The sequence below is a fragment of the Pelophylax lessonae genome, assembly GCF_965119305.1.
Source record: "Pelophylax lessonae genome assembly, chromosome: 2".
In the NCBI taxonomy this organism is placed as follows: Eukaryota; Metazoa; Chordata; class Amphibia; order Anura; family Ranidae; genus Pelophylax; species Pelophylax lessonae.
In genome coordinates this window covers 582,013,987-582,029,907 of record NC_138769.1, presented here as the reverse complement: position 1 = coordinate 582,029,907, position 15,921 = coordinate 582,013,987, and the positions used below count along the sequence as shown (strand labels likewise).

At 46.8% G+C, this 15,921-nt stretch overlaps 1 protein-coding gene across 2 annotated transcripts in view; it reads left to right on the top strand.

Annotated features, from left to right (window-relative positions):
* Positions 1 to 15,921, top strand: part of SLC11A2 (solute carrier family 11 member 2) — a gene marked incomplete at its 5' end in the record, with an annotated part of 193,255 nt that overhangs the window by 58,055 nt on the left and 119,279 nt on the right. For both annotated transcript variants that reach the window (XM_082246595.1, XM_082246596.1), the window contains 3 exons: positions 947 to 1,027; positions 11,374 to 11,498; positions 13,715 to 13,840. In XM_082246595.1, the coding sequence (XP_082102721.1) occupies positions 947 to 1,027; positions 11,374 to 11,498; positions 13,715 to 13,840 (332 nt within the window). The remainder of the gene's footprint in view (positions 1 to 946; positions 1,028 to 11,373; positions 11,499 to 13,714; positions 13,841 to 15,921) is intronic.

Here is a 15,921-nt window from a genome sequence, read left to right as displayed (position 1 = left end):
CTGTGAATGTCAGTGTTTTACAATGCCTCGTGGGATGTGTAGTTCCGCAACAATCAGACTGTCAAAGCCAGGTACCTGGTCCCCCCCCAAACAAGGAGACATTTGGAGAGGGGAAGGAGGAGGCCTTAAAGCAGAACTTGACCATTTGGGTGAAGCTTTGCATTCATTTGAATTGGGTTTTTGCCTCACCAAAGAGAGGTTCTGTTGCCGTGCATTATCATAATAAAACTGTGTGAATCCAGGCTAAATCTCCTCTAAGGTTAGGAGTATACAAGAGCCCAAAACAGCTCAAGCCAGGCTACAATAATAGTCATTGGTGTGGGTTTACTAAAGGTACACTTCAAATAGCAAGTGCAGTTGCTCCAGAGCTTAGTAAATGAGGGGGAAGCTCTGATGACTTCTATCATCCAATCATGAGCAAGGGTGTTCTTTGCAAAGTGAAGCTTCACTTCATGTACTAAGCTCTGGAGCAACTGCACTTGCAGAGTGCACAGTCTATTTGCCTTTAGTAAATTCATCCCAATGTATTTTTCAGTTGAAGCATTGAGGCATCCCACCACCAGGTACATTGTCACTGCTGAACCTTTTATAAATATAAGAAGATATTACTTGTCCTATTCACTTTGACCTGTGCTATATGTGGCTAACTTTGCTGAGCTCACCTGAAAATGCTGGTTACCTGACTGTCATACTGATGCAGAGGATGGAGATGAGGAATTGTGACTGCACTCCATGCTTGTTGCAAGCTAGTAACTCAAAAAGAATTGAAGTGGAGACAGCCAGGTGTCTCGCACTTTCAGAAGGTCAGCCTGTCTGTCAGCACATGCTCCCTTTTGATGTATGATGCATGCTGTAAGTTTCTATGGGACCTTGTTTTACATGTACAAACATTTAACAATTTAAATTGTGGCTTTGCATTACATGTTGTTTTTTCTTTGTTTTTCAGTTAATGTGGCCTATCCAAAAGAAAGCAAATTGACTGTTACACCTGACGCCATGTCAGACCAGAACTATCGACAATTGGATGGTAAGCGCTTGCACAGAATACTCCAAATCATTGAATACAGGGTACTATAGTAGTGTAGATACCATACAGTCCATTGGTTTTACATAGTTTTTTCTTTCTGTTATGATTATGAATTAAATTAGAATGTTAATACCTTAATCCATACAAACAACATCCTATTACCCTAGAGAGTGTACTGCACGCTATTTCTAAGAAACAGTACAGAGGGCTGATCTATATCACACAGGCTTTAGTATCTGGTAAGGAGCCTGAGAAAGTTTTCTGGGTGAATGTGATATGGCTGGCTAAGTGCAGGTTTGGGAGATGTCCTATACTGGTGGGTATTGTTATCAGTGGAGAGCAGGATGCAGTGCTTAGGTGGGGAGGGGTGCCGCCTGCACTGCATAGTGCCTGAAGAGCCAACCTCTACAGTTGTCTGCTCTTTCCTTTAGAATAATGCTAGCTTTGTTTGAACCAAAGTGACAGCATGATGCATGTTACACTGACTGCACTGAAATCTTTGATGGAAATAATATACCCCAATATTTGGTTTGCTTTATATTTCTGCTCAGGAAAAACAATGACTCCTAGGAATGTATACTATACTACTGAAAACTCTCAGATGTCTGTCATTTCTAGTCTCATTCCTCTTACACACTACGCTGCAATAATACACACTCTATATTTATTGGATATATAAGCTTTGGGAAACCTAAACTAAGAAAAAATGTAGGCTGCTGAACTCCCCTCTGAAAATGCTAGCTGACAGACTGTCATGCTGATCCTTTGGCTTCAGTACTTTTCTACCAGGGACAAGTATACTGATTATTTTTTCACTCAAATATTGAAGCCAGTTTGTAGGCCTAGATCTAAACGGTGACAGGTAATATAGATCAGAAGGAGAGCAACAGTGACCGCTCCCGTACTTCTATCTGTACAGGTATCTGTACAGGTTTCAGTGTGCAGATAGACTGAGGATTCGTAAACCAGGTTTTGTGGAAGCTTGTAGCTTCCCTTGTGAATTCCTCCCTCTAGTGGTCCTAAATAACATTGAATCAGATCAAAACCTTCCCCAAACTGTAATGAACACGAGCATTTTAGAGTGAAACATTGTAATGGTTAGTTATTGCAATCTGTGAAAATGATGCCTGCAGTTGCTCACACATTAAAATCATGTGATGAAATATAGGATCCATTCCTGCTGACCACCTGAAAATACTAGATGCCTGGCTGTCTCTAATTTATGTACTTGGCTGGGGTTAATACCTAATATTAATAGGTACAATGAATTTGCATGGCAGCAAGCATTTTCAGGGGTAGAGATTGGCAATGGCAGCGCTCATAGTTTTTTAATTAATGTTTAGAAAATAAATATCCCAGAACTTATTTATTTCGTAGCTTAAAATAAATACAGTGCCTCGCGAAAGTATTCGGCCCCCTTGAACTTTGCGACCTTTTGCCACATTTCAGGCTTCAAACATAAAGATATAAAACTGTAATTTCTCTGTCGCTCATTGACAGACGCAGTCCTCTTGATTAATATCAAATTGGGTTATACTGCCCTCTACAGGAGTAGGACACTAGGCAGAAGAAAACGTTCTGGCCACACCTTAGGGGCAGTCCCAGAGGGTATATCCTCTTCTCTCTCTGCTACAGGATGTTAGTTTTTTTTCTGTCTAGTTAGGAGTAAGGACCTAAGTTCCTTGCTGGGATCTTTGGTCCTGGCAAGATTTTTTTAGATACTTTTTTTTTTAGGCAGCTTTTTTCTCCAGTGTTCCTGTGAGATCTTCAAGCAATTATGCCGGATCTGGGCGACGGGCTGGATTTTGAGGTCCAGTGGTCACCCCAGCCGGCCTACAAACGCGTGCAGATTCCAGCTCCGCGCTGGATCGGCCGCGACACATTTAAACAATTATGCTGGAGCTGGGCGACGGGCTGGATGTTAAGATCCAGTGGTCACCCCAGTCAGCCTACGAGCGCGTGCAGGCCCTATCTCCGTGCTGGGTCGGCTGCGACATAGTCCCACTGGATGGGGACTGGCCCTGCGAGTTAAACGTCTCGCCAGGACACCGACGACCAGTTGGAAACTGAGTCGCGGCGTCCGTATTGGTCGACAGCCCCCCCACTTTGGTGGAGAGGGGTTCTGTTAGGAGGGGGTGCCCGCCGGTTCAGGTATGGTGAGTAGTATGTTCCCCCTCTCCCCTGTCGGGTTTTGAGAATAGACACGGGCCCCTCTGTGGATGGTCGGACCCTCTTGATCCTGGGTCCCCCCTCTATCCTATAGCATGTGTCACAGATCTCCCTCTTGAGTGTGAGAATAAGAACCAGGAGGCTTGGTTTGGGAGCGGACTATCGGATAGTCACTGTATGAGTGGGCACTGTAAAAGGACCATGACTGAGGTCAGGGGCTGGCGTTACTGTTTAAGATGGCCATGTAAGAGGGTGATATGATCCTACCTTATGCATAAGGTTGCAGTTACCTGGACTACCGCCATCCTCCCGCAGGCCGCACACCTCCCGCAGGCCGCACAGGCCGATGCCTTCCTTCCGCAGCCCGCACGTGGTAGCATGCCGCCGCCATCTTTCCACAGGCGCAGGCCGCCGCCATCCTCCCGCAGGGCCGCCATCTTGGCGTAGCATCGTGTCGGCCATTTTGGACGCCCAGCTATCTCGAGGAGTAGCAGGGGCAGCGCCGGAAGGCGTGTAAAGGGGCGGAGCCGCCTCCTTTACCCGGGAACACGATTCACAAGACTTCCTGTCTGTAAAGGACAGCGCTGAGAGCAGTCTGGTAGAAGCTTCTGTGCATCAGGTGGTGAGCCCTTGGGGTCTCTCTCTCTCTCTCTGTGGGGGTCCGAAGCAGGTAACACTGAGGGGCGCTGTTGCGCTGAGGGATTACAAACAAAAAAAAAAAAAGTTTTTTTCTTTGCAATTTTTTGTTTGCTGGCAAGTGTCTTGGATTAATCATGGACCCTGCCACACATGTATCCCCACCTGATCCCCTCGAGGTGGCCGCAGGACCCTCCAGTGCCCCACTTATGATTGATGCATTGTCAGCGGTTTTGGAGTCTTTTGTATCCCGGGTGGAGGTGGCCTGTCAGGGACGGGGGGCAAAAAAGCGACCCCCGCCTACCCCTATTTCATCTGACACTTCAGATACGGATTCTGAGCTTGTCACTGCAGCTGCAGGTCCCTCTTCTGGGGCTGCTGTCTCGGGTACGGTCTCCTCAGACAGTGAGGAGGACGTTTCTGCCTCCGCCATAGCACAAGAAGAAGCGTTGGTGGACGCACTAGTTGTGTCTGTCCGGGAAACCTTAAGTCTTGAGGTTACACCGGCAGAGGTAGCTGATACTGAAATTCCTTTTGGTACTAGCAAGCCTACCAAAATGGCGAAGGTTTTTCCCTTGCCCAAATGTTTTGGTAATCTAATTAAAGAAGAATGGGGTCGTCCGAATCGAACCCCTGCTATTTCCAAACGCATTGCTAGGCGCTATCCGTTTGAGGAATCCCTCCTTAAAAAATGGATGGTACCACCAGTGGTGGACTCACCGATTTCCAGACTAAATAAAGCCACTGTTATCCCGTTGGAGGACGCTCCGTCCTTTAGGGATCCGGTGGATCATAAGGTGGAAGCGGAATCCTGCTACATTTTTTCCCTGATAGGGTCAGCCTTTAGGCCAGTGGTTGCCATTGGTTTAGCTTCACAAACTTTGACAGAATGGACCAAATTGTTATGCCGTGACCTAGAGGGGAGAAGTATCCCCCCGGCAGTATCGGATTTGCTGGAGCAGATGATACAAGGACTACAGTTCATCTGTGACGCCGCCCTGGACGCCACTCCATTGTTGGGGCGTGCATCGGTTTCAGCAGTGGTCCTCAGACGCGTGTTGTGGTTAAAGTGCTGGTCGGAGGATCAAGGTTCCAAAAAAGCTTTGGCTAATCTCCCTTTTCAAGGGAATCGCCTGTTTGGGGCCACCTTGGATGAGATTATAAAGGATCTCACTGGGGGCAAGAGCACTTTTTTGCCACAGACTGCTAAGGGTAAAGGACCTCGTAACAGACGAGGACCTTCCTTTTCCGCTCATAAAAAGTTTTTTCGTTCCGCTGGGGCGGGCGATAAGGCGAAGCCCTCCAAAGCCCCTTCAGGGGGTTTCAAACGGCGCTGGTCGGGTAAACAAAAGTCCGGCTCAGCCAAACCTGAAGATAAGACCAATACAGCCTGAAGGTGCGCCCCCACCCATCTCTGGGGTGGGGGGACGTCTTCACCGGTTTCCGGATCCATGGCCTTCCAGAATCCCGGACAAATGTGTTCGTGAGGTCATACGGTTGGGATACAAGATCGAGTTTCGATCACTTCCACCGGTGCGATTCTTCCCTTCCAATATTCGACTATCCCCGGATCGCTTAAAAGCTTTGCGGGGGGGCAGTAATGGACTTGATGCAACAAGGAGTGGTAGTTCCCGTTCCTTGGACAGAACGTTTTCAGGGGTTCTATTCGAACCTGTTCACAAGACCCAGCAAAGAGGGCAAGGTGCGTCCAATTCTGGATTTGAGGGTACAAAAATTCAAGATGGAGTCCATCCGAACAGTGGTGGCCTCCCTGCATCAGGGGGATTTCCTGGCGTCCAGAGACAGCAAGGATGCCTATCTTCATATCCCCATTTTCGCAGGACATCAGCGTTTTCTTCGCTTTTCCTAGAGATCATCCCTGGTTCCCACCAGGAGACTGAACTATCTGGGCCTAACTTTGGATACATCCTTGGCAAGAGTGTTTCTCCTTGCGGAGAAACTCCAGAAGATTCAGTGAACAATTCGGATGTTGCTGTCCGTCAACTGGCCTTCCCTTCGGACTTGCATGAGGGTCCTGGGACTGATGGTGGCCTCCTTAGAGGCAGTACCGTTTGCCCAGTCTCATACCCGAATTCTCCAAAAGGAGATTCTTCTCAAATGGAATCGGAATCCCGATTCCCTGGACAATCGGATCCGGTTGAGTGAGCGGACCAGGTAGTCTCTGGTCTGGTGGCTTCGGTCTCCGATGCTCAGCCAGGGGAAGTCATTTCTTCCGATAGAATCCAGGTTACCGATAAATGTATTGGAACTGAGAGCGATCAGACTTTGTCTGATTTACTGGACCGAGCAGCTCCAGGGCAGCCCGGTTCGGATCCAGTCGGACAATGCCATGGCCGTGGCTTATGTCAATCACCAAGGGGGCACCAAGAGTGTCCTCTTGGCCATCGAAGTGGCCAGCATTCTTCGTTGGGCGGAACGGTTGGTTCCGGCTCTCTCCGCGGTATTCATTCCGGGGGTGGAAAATTGTCAGGCAGATTATCTCAGCCGTCAGATTCTGGATCAAGGGGAATGGCCTTTTCATCCAGAGGTATTTCACCAGCTGTGCCTTTATTGGGGCACCCCGGATGTGGATCTGTTGGCATCTCGGCTCAACAGGAAGGTGCGGAGGTTTGTAGCCCGCTCCCGAGATCCTCTAGCGGACGCAGCAGACGCGCTGGTCGCCCCGTGGGGACAGTATCAGCTACTGAATGCCTTCCCTCCTCTCAAGTTGCTGCCGAAACTTCTTCGCAGGATAGAGGTGGAGGGAATTCCAGTTATCCTGGTAGCTCCGGACTGGCCTCGTCGACCCTGGTACGCCGACTTGGTCAGGCTGGTCGCGGACGCTCCTTGGAGACTTCCTCTCAGGGAGGATCTGCGGTCTCAAGGACCGATCTTCCATCCTGCTTTACAATCGCTGGCTTTAACGGCCTAGCTATTGAGACCCAGGTGCTGAAGGACAAGGGATTGTCAACTTCAGTTATTCCTACTTTAATTAAAGCAAGGAAAGCGACTTCCAGAAAAGTCTATCATCGCACATGGAAGTCTTATATTGCGTGGTGTGAATCCCTTGGATTTCCTCCACGTGCCTATTCGGTGACCCGAATATTGGCTTTTCTGCAACAGGGGGTTGAGCAGAAGCTGGCCTTGAGTACTGTCAAGGGTCAGGTTTCAGCGTTGGCAATCTTCTTTCAGAAACCTTTGGCTACCCATTCCTTGGTGCGGAATTTCATTCAGGGGGTGCGGCACCTGGCTCCGCCAGTGCGCGCGCCCTTACCGCCCTGGGATCTTAATTTGGTGTTGTCGGTTCTTCAGAAACCTCCCTTTGAAAATATTAGGGAGATTCCCTTGCTTACGTTATCCCAGAAGGTGGCCTTCTTGGTGGCCATCACTTCTGCACGCAGGGTGTCAGAACTGGCCGCATTATCCTGTCGTTCCCCATATCTGGTGGTTCATAGGGATAAGGTGGTTCTTCGTCCGAATCCATCCTTCCTTCCTAAGGTGGTTTCAGAGTTTCATCTGAATGAAGATATTGGGTTACCTTCCTTGTGTCCTAAGCCCAGTCATCCTCGGGAGTTTGCGTTACATTCCTTGGATGTGGTTCGGGCAATCAGGGTATACTTGAAAACTACGGACTCGTTTCGTAAAACGGATTCACTTTTTGTGATCACGGATAGCCCCAAAAAGGGGTTGCCTGCATCTGCCGCGACTATCTCCAGATGGATCAGACAGACGGTGGTACAGGCTTATTTTATTAAGGGTCGGAATCCTCCGTTCCCTGTTAAGGCGCACTCCGCTCGGGCGCTTAGTGCTTCCTGGGCCTTCAGGCTTCAGTGGTTCAGGTTTGCAAGGCGGCTACCTGGTCGTCGGTTCATACCTTTACAAAATCTTATAAAGTTGATGTGATGGCATCGGCGGATGCCTCTTTTGCCTGCAAGGTTCTGCAGGCCGCAATTTGAGGAGACCGTTGGTCTACCTCGAGGGTTTTTTCTGTTGGGTTTTCAGTTGAGTCTCATCCTTTTGTTTGATGAGCCTTTAAGACTTCTAGTCGTCACCGGTTGGGCCTTCTGGATTTGAATTTTGATTTCTGTTATCCCACCCCTCATTTGTGGCACTGCTTTGGGACGTCCCAATTTGATATTAATCAAGAGGACTGCGTCTGTCAATGAGCGACAGAGAAAAATGGATTTTTGTAAGATCTTACCGTAAAATCCTTTTCTCTTAAGCTCATTGACGGACGCAATACCCGCCCCTCTACTTTTGAGTTGGGTTGGGTTAAATTCTCTGACACTGCTTTGTGACATAACTAACATCCTGTAGCAGAGAGAGAGAGGATATACCCTCTGGGACTGCCCCTAAGGTGTGGCCAGAACGTTTTCTTCTGCCTAGTGTCCTACTCTGTAGAGGGCAGTATAACCCAATTTGATATTAATCAAGAGGACTGCGTCTGTCAATGAGCTTAAGAGAAAAGGATTTTACGGTAAGATCTTACAAAAATCCATTTTTTTTGTGAAGAATCAACAACAAGTGGGACACAATCATGAAGTGGAACAAAATGTATTGGATATTTCAAACTTTGTTAACAAATAAAAAACTGAAAAATTGGGCGTGCAAAATTATGCAGCCCCTTTACTTTCAGTGCAGCAAACTCTCTCCAGAAGTTCAGTGAGGATCTCTGAGAGCCGGTTCACATAGGCGCGACCCGACTTTGCCGGGTGACCGCGACCTCTGAGAGACATGCACAGACTTCATATCATTGAAGTCAATGCAGGTCGCCCCAAAGTAGCTCAGGACCCTTTTTCTAAGTCGGAGCGACTGGTGTCGCTCCTATTAGAACGGGTCCTGTGCTAATCTATGGCAGGCGACACGCGGCTACTTGTCAGGCGACCAGGTGGCCCCTTGGCATCAGTATCGTCTGATGTATGCCTTTCCTCCGATTCAGTTGCTGTCCAGGTTCCTCCGCAGGTTGGCCTCGGAATCGCACCCGGTGATTCTGGTGGCGCCGGACTGGCCACGCTGGTCCTGGTACGCCAACGTTGTTCACCTGGCAGTGGCGCCTCCGTGGCGGCTACCACTGCGGGAAGATCTCCTGTCACAGGGTCCGATCTTCCATCCTGCTTTACAGTTGCTGGCTTTAATGGCCTGGCTGTTGAGACCCAGGTCTTAAGGGATAGGGGTCTCTCCCCTGAGGTCATCCCTACCCTTGTTAAGGCTAGAAAATCCACTTCTGGTAAGATCTATTACCGTACCTGGAAGGCTTATTTCGCCTGGTGTGAATCCAGGGGGTTTTCCCCTCGCTCGTACTCTGTGTCGCGAGTGTTGGCCTTCCTCCAGTCTGGGGTGGACCAGTGCCTTGCGCTGGCCACAATCAAGGGCCAGGTGTCCGCACGGGCTATTCTTTTCCAACGCCCTGTGGCGTCTCAGTCCCTGATTCGCACCTTCATTCAAGGTGTGCGACATTTGGCTCCTCCCAGGAGGGAGCCTTTACATCCATGGGACTTGAACTTGGTTCTATCCGTATTACAGAGTTCTCCCTTTGAAAACATCCGGGAGATATCGTTGCCTCTGCTGTCTAAAAAGGTTGCCTTTTTGGTGGCGATCACTTCGGCTCGCAGAGTATCGGAGTTAGCGGCATTGTCTTGCCGCTCTCCTTACTTGGTTATTCACAAGGATAAGGTGGTCTTGCGACCACACCCGTCTTTTCTTCCTAAGGTGGTCTCTGAGTTCCACCTTAATGAGGACATTGTCCTGCCTTCGCTTTGTACGAAGCCTAAGCATCCCAAGGAGGTTGCTTTGCATTCCTTGGATGTTGTCTGGGCGATCAGGGTTTACCTGTCGTCTACGGAGTCTTTTCGGAAGACTGATTCCCTCTTTGTCCTTCCTGAGGGACCTCGGAAGGGCATGGCTGCATCCGCAGCGACTATTGCCAAATGGATCAGAGAGACCATTGAACAGGCTTATGCCTTGAAGGAACGGGTTCCACCCTTCCCTGTTAAGGCACACTCTACCAGATCTGTGAGTGCGTCTTGGGCCTATTGGCATCGTGCTTCGGTGGCACAGGTGTGCAAAGCTGCGACTTGGTCGTCGGTGCACACCTTTTCCAAATTCTACAAGGTAGATGTTCTGGCATCAGCTGATGCCTCCTTTGGCCGCAAGGTTCTCAGTGCGGCAGTGCCATGAAGGACCCTTGTTTTTTTCTCTGGGTCCCTGGCTGTTGGTGTTTGCTTTCCTGGGCTGTTGCTCCTGTTGAGCTTTGTTTTCTGTTGTCCAGAAGGTTCTCTTACTGTGCGTGTAAGATTCCTTTCTCTGATGGGGTACTGCGTTGCCTTTTCTACGGTTGCGTCTCCCACCCCTCATGTCTACTTCTTTGGGACATCCCAATAGTGATGACTTAGAGGTGGCGGCGACTGTCGGAGGACATAAGAGAAAACTGAATTTTTGTAAAATCTTACCTGTAAAATTCCTTTCTCTGAGTCCTCCGACAGTTGCCGCCCCCGCCCCTCTTTTGGGGTTGTTGTCTATTACCTACTGCTATGCTACCAAACTGAGTTGGGAGTGGTCACTGCAGGGGGGTATTGACCTAGTGGGACAGCCCCCATGGGTGTGTATATACAAATGCCTTTGTTCTTTTGACTAAGTCTTATGCTTAGCTACTCCGCAAGCGGAAGTCAATACCCAATAGTGATGACTTAGAGGTGGCGGCGACTGTCGGAGGACTCGGAGAAAGGAATTTTACAGGTAAGATTTTACAAAAATTCAGTTTTTCTCCATAACAAATATAAATCATGGAGCCCATTAGCAAGTGTAGGGGTGAAACACCTTTTACACTGCCCACAATCCTGCCAGCCAGTCCCACAAAAAAAAAGAAAAAATGTGCGTGCATATACAGGATTTGTGTGTGTATACTAAATAAAATATGTTTACTGAGATCAGGTTATTTAATTGTTCATTTTAGTTGCTATAGCCCTTTGCCTCACAGAGTATAGCTGCTTACAAACCATGGAAGTGGGGCATTGGTATTGTCCAAAGCCAAATGAAAAGTCATAGGTGTCGCTCAGGCTCTGGATGCTTCTCAGCCAATGCCAACTGCTGGGAGTGTCGGTTGTGAACAGAGTTCGTCTCATCCCCAGACGTCACCATGTAGCAAATAAGGTATTCCATAAGCCGCACATCACTGCAGATCCACTGTAAAGTAGTATGTGGCAGTCTGAGCCAGGTCTCCAACCAGGCCACATCCCCAATGTGGTTTGCTCTGCCCCCCAAAGCTTCTGTAATTGAAATTTTATTTGTCGTTTAAAAGATCGCCATTTCACCTGGCATGTCTATTCCCCACAAGTCAGCGCTTATCTTTTGAATGCCTCATAAACGGTTAACATGGCTTTTGTCTCTGTCATAACAGTGAAGGGAGGGCTTGATCACATTTTGATCTGTTGTATGTTTTATCCCAGCAACAAGACTATCGAACTGTTGCCCATCATTTAGTTGAGCCATATTGAACGGCATTTTGATTTAGTCAAATCATGTTCTGCCATTTTGTTTTACAGAGAGTGGATCAGGAGATCATGGGTCAAAGCCAGATCTCAGTGATGGCACCCTTGAGCCAGTGGTGGAGGGGGAACCATTTACCAGCTATTTTGATGAAAAAATCCCTATTCCACAGGATGAAACTGTAAGTAATTGACAGCTGGTAATATTGTCATTGTGTTTTCGGACTATTTCTGAGGAAGGAGTTGGTCTTCGGTCCTTAAGGTGGTTCTAAAAGCTGAAGTTTTTTTTTACCTCAATTCAATTCTTTGCATTAAGGTAAAAAACCTTGTGTGTGCTGCTTCCCCACCTATACTTGCCTAAGCCTGATGTTGATCCAGCGCTGTGCAGGAGAACAGCTTCTGCTGCTTTCTCTCTCCTTACTGGCTCAGTGGCCATTGGCTCCTGCTGCTATCAGTCAATCACAGCCAGTGAGGAGGGAGCGAGGGCAGGGCCGAGACACACAGTGTGTGTGTGTGTGTGTGTGTGTGTGTGTGTGTGTGTGTGTGTGTGTGTTTGTATATGGACACACAGAGCGCAGCTTAGGAATGAGACTGCATGAGTGCCCCCATAGCAGCAGGGGGAGGACGAGAGAACCTGGAAGGATCTAAGCTGCTCTGTGCAAAACCATTGCACAAAGCAGCTAATAAAAGTATATATATTCAGAGGAATATATTCTTCGCGCCTAGGAAAGCCTAATTAAACAGATTCATTTAATAATAAATATATAAAATTAAAATTAAATTAGTAGCTGCTATAAAATATAAAGGAAGTACATAAAAGAACCCCAAGATAAATGGGATTATATAGCGCTTGCTGGTAGGGGCAGGATCATCTAAAAATGTAAAATCGGTGGTTGGATGTAGTTAAAAGAACTAAAACCATAAGTTATATAAAATATAAACCCATAAATAAACATGCAGTGTTAAATTTATTATCAAATAACAAAAGTGTCATACAAGTGCATATAAGTGTCAAGTTTAGTCCATATAGAGTTCATAAGTGACTTGGTGAAGGATAATACACTTAGGTGCAAAGAAAAAGTGCTCAGTGTTGGATCCTCCAGTGGTCCAAAAAACCAATCATAGAAAGTGGCTTCAGGAAAGGATAAGGTGCAAACTCACCAGAAATGGTGGGTCTCAATTACCTTACGGTAGAGAGACCTATAGCGCTTTATGACCTTCCCGGCCAAAGGAATGGTAGCTGCTGGGCTGTGTTCCCCAAAGACCGAAATCCCCTTCCTGGGCAGATAAGGTCCTCCAAGTACGGTTAGGGAAAGAAAATATAGCTCCAGATGGTGCAGTACCGTTTAAAAAGTATTTTATTGAAGTTGCTGATCAAACAGATGCAAAATAGAGATAGAACATAGTGTATCCGCGCCCGCTGTAGTGATGTCTGTAGCGTGGAGAACGGTAGCTACCGGATTGCGTTCCACGTGACTTCCGGGCTGACCGCGTGCGTTCCACCTAGGTCACCTAGGCCTAGGACAGCTTTTCCTTCAGTGCAGAAACGGGTAGAAATCTGCAACAATGTTTATTAAAACTAGTGATCGACCGATATCGTTTTTTTAACGCCGATACTGATATTTTGGTCATTGGATATCGGTATCGGCCAATATTTTCGGACATTAAAAAAAAAAAATATATATATATATATATATATATATTTTTTTTTTTTAATGTCTACAGGTACTGTAGTGGAGGGATCTGAGGGTCTTAAAGACCCCAAACCCCTCCTCTGCACTTAAAAGCATTCAAAACGCCAAGTTTGGCTGTTTTGAATGCTGTAAGTTTTTTTTTAAATTCTGCGCCGCCAGTACCCGGAAGTGATGTCATATGACATCACTTCTGGGTACTCAGCGGTGGCGAATTAAAAAAAATGGACTCCCGGTCAGACGGTGGCGGTGCAGGTAGGATTCCCACTGGGAGACCCGGGCACGCTGCGGGAGGGGGGGGGGGAACGTCCCCTCCTGCTCCTTCTAATGACGGCTGAGCGGCTTCTCAGCCGCATCGGTTGTCATTACAAGTCAGCCGACCGTCGGCTATGGACACCGGTACCGGGGTGATGCCTCTAGCTGCAGGCATCACTCCGGTACATGCACTTTCCCGAAATATCGACAATATCGGTAAATCCAAAGACTGATTCCGATATATCGGGTAAAGTGCATATCGGCCCTCGATATATCAGCTTTGCCGATAATCGGTTTATCTCTAATTAAAACCCTTGCAAATGTACATTAATCACCTAAATCACCTAGAGGGGGTGGTTGTTGTTTTTTTTTTTCTTTTCCTCAACAAAAGCAGAGTTACTCTTTAAGAAATATGGAAACTATCTTTAGGTATGAAATTATTTTCTTTGCAGAACTCCTTGTTCAGTTTCCGTAAGCTTTGGGCCTTTACTGGACCTGGTTTCCTAATGAGCATTGCCTATCTAGATCCAGGAAACATTGAATCGGATTTGCAGTCTGGCTCCGTTGCTGGTTTCAAGGTAAGTGAATGATAGCAGTTAATAAAGCCATTTATTAGGATTATGATTGGTATTAAACTCAAAAGCAAAAATGTATTATATTGCAGCTTATCTATTCTTAGTTGTGATGGCTTTAATTTTTTGCCCTTCTTTCTTCTATTTTCATATGGTGATACAGCCAGTAAAGCCCCGTACACACGTACCGAATGTCGGCCGAACGATCGGCCGTCTTTTGTCCGGTGCTGTCCTGTCGGCTGAAAAGTGCAAAAGACTGCACACGAATTTTGTCGGCCAACAACAGCCGACTGCAGAAGTGATGTCATGTGATGGTTAACTTTCCGTGTGTTTTTTCTTCTCTGAGCATGCCCAGTCTTGTTAATCTGCTGTTTGTCGGCCGAATTCTGTACTGACTGGCGAACAATCGGCCGTTCTGGTGACGGCCAACAAAAATTTTAAAGTCTGCACGACAGATTCTGTTCGGCCGAAAATGTGCTGTCGGAAGCATCATACTGACAAGCCTACAATCGGCCGATCGGTCGTCGGCCGAATATTTACGGCCGACAATCGGTACGTGTGTACGGGGCTTTTGTCTGTTGTTTTTCAAAAGAACAAGCTCTCTTCCAGATGTATCATTTTACAGGGATGAGACAAACCATTTACTACTGACAGGGGTGCTTAAAGGCCAAGTGCACCATTTTTTTTCTAAATTCCAGCTTCCCTACCTACCAATATATCATCAATGTACCTCTGTTGCAGAAAAGCTTTCTCTGTGCTCTTTGGCAGGCGTTACCTCAGCCTCCAGTTTCTTCTATAGAAAACTCTTTCATGACTTCCTGGTATCTGTACTTTAGGACTGACAACGGTTAGGGAGGAAGTATTTCAACAGCTTACCTCATTAAAATACACCCTGTAGCTGTCCTCCCCTTCCAGGAGACTGCTCCTGCCCATGTCTGCAGTTACATGCTTTTCCAATGCAATCATTGTCTGTGAGCACTGTTCTCCATCTGCTGATTGATCATTTTGTACCTAACTTCCTTCTTGCATGAATTGTTGATTTGACAGCATGTGCAGGAGCTGTGCGATCACATACCAGCCTATGTGGAGCAGAGCTGTAGTATTAAAAACAAGAGTCCTTGGAAGTCTGTAAAGCCTACCATACATTTTACAATATCATTGTACAATCCTCTTTAGATTTAGAGTGATTTCAATCTTTAGATAGTAAATGACTGGCTAGATGTGTCCTCTTATATACCGTAGTTTTGGTAAATTGTACAATCAGATTGTATAGTGTATAGCAACCTTCATATCTAAAATTAATTTAATTGTTAACAGCACCATAAACACGGAAGCAAACATGCATTTTGCCACATGCAAAAATGTGCAACAAACACATCAAAATATGCAGTAAAAAAAACGTGCAAACCGCAACACATCAAAACTGCCTATGAGTCTTAGGAAAAACCTGCCAAAAAAGGTGCGCTCCTGCTACACTAGGTGCGAGTCTAGAAAGTCTCTGACCACTCCCTTCCATGTACTTGTATAAAACTAGCCAATCTGATTGTACAATCTCTGTACAGTTTCCTTTAGATTCACCATATTATGAAATAGAAGGACCCACCTTAACAATCCGTTCAATTTGTATGATATCAGGCAGGTCCTTGCACTTCAGAGCCTAATAAACACTCAGGTATGGACACCCAAGTTACTACAGTAGTTATTTTAAGGTGACACTTCTAAGGACAAATGTTTATATAACCATTCCTTATTACAAGTTTTATTAGGATCAAAAAGATATAGATAGTGTAGCAGATTTTCCAGGCATGGAGCCTGAGGTGGGTCTGCCATTGTTACCGGTAATACTCCCAGCCCATTTGGGCTGAAACTCCAGGTGTTAGAACTGAGACAATGTAAATTCCGGCATCTTTGGTTTGTGTGTTATATTTAGGGGATAAGAGAAGGGAATGAGTGGGATACTCCTCTGGCTCAACTAGGACAATTTTGGGACTTTTCTGGAGAAAAATGCCTGTCAGCGCTGTCTTGACGCCAGCCGACGCTAGCCAACGCTTCCTGACGCTTGGATATACTGTAACACTGATAACTGT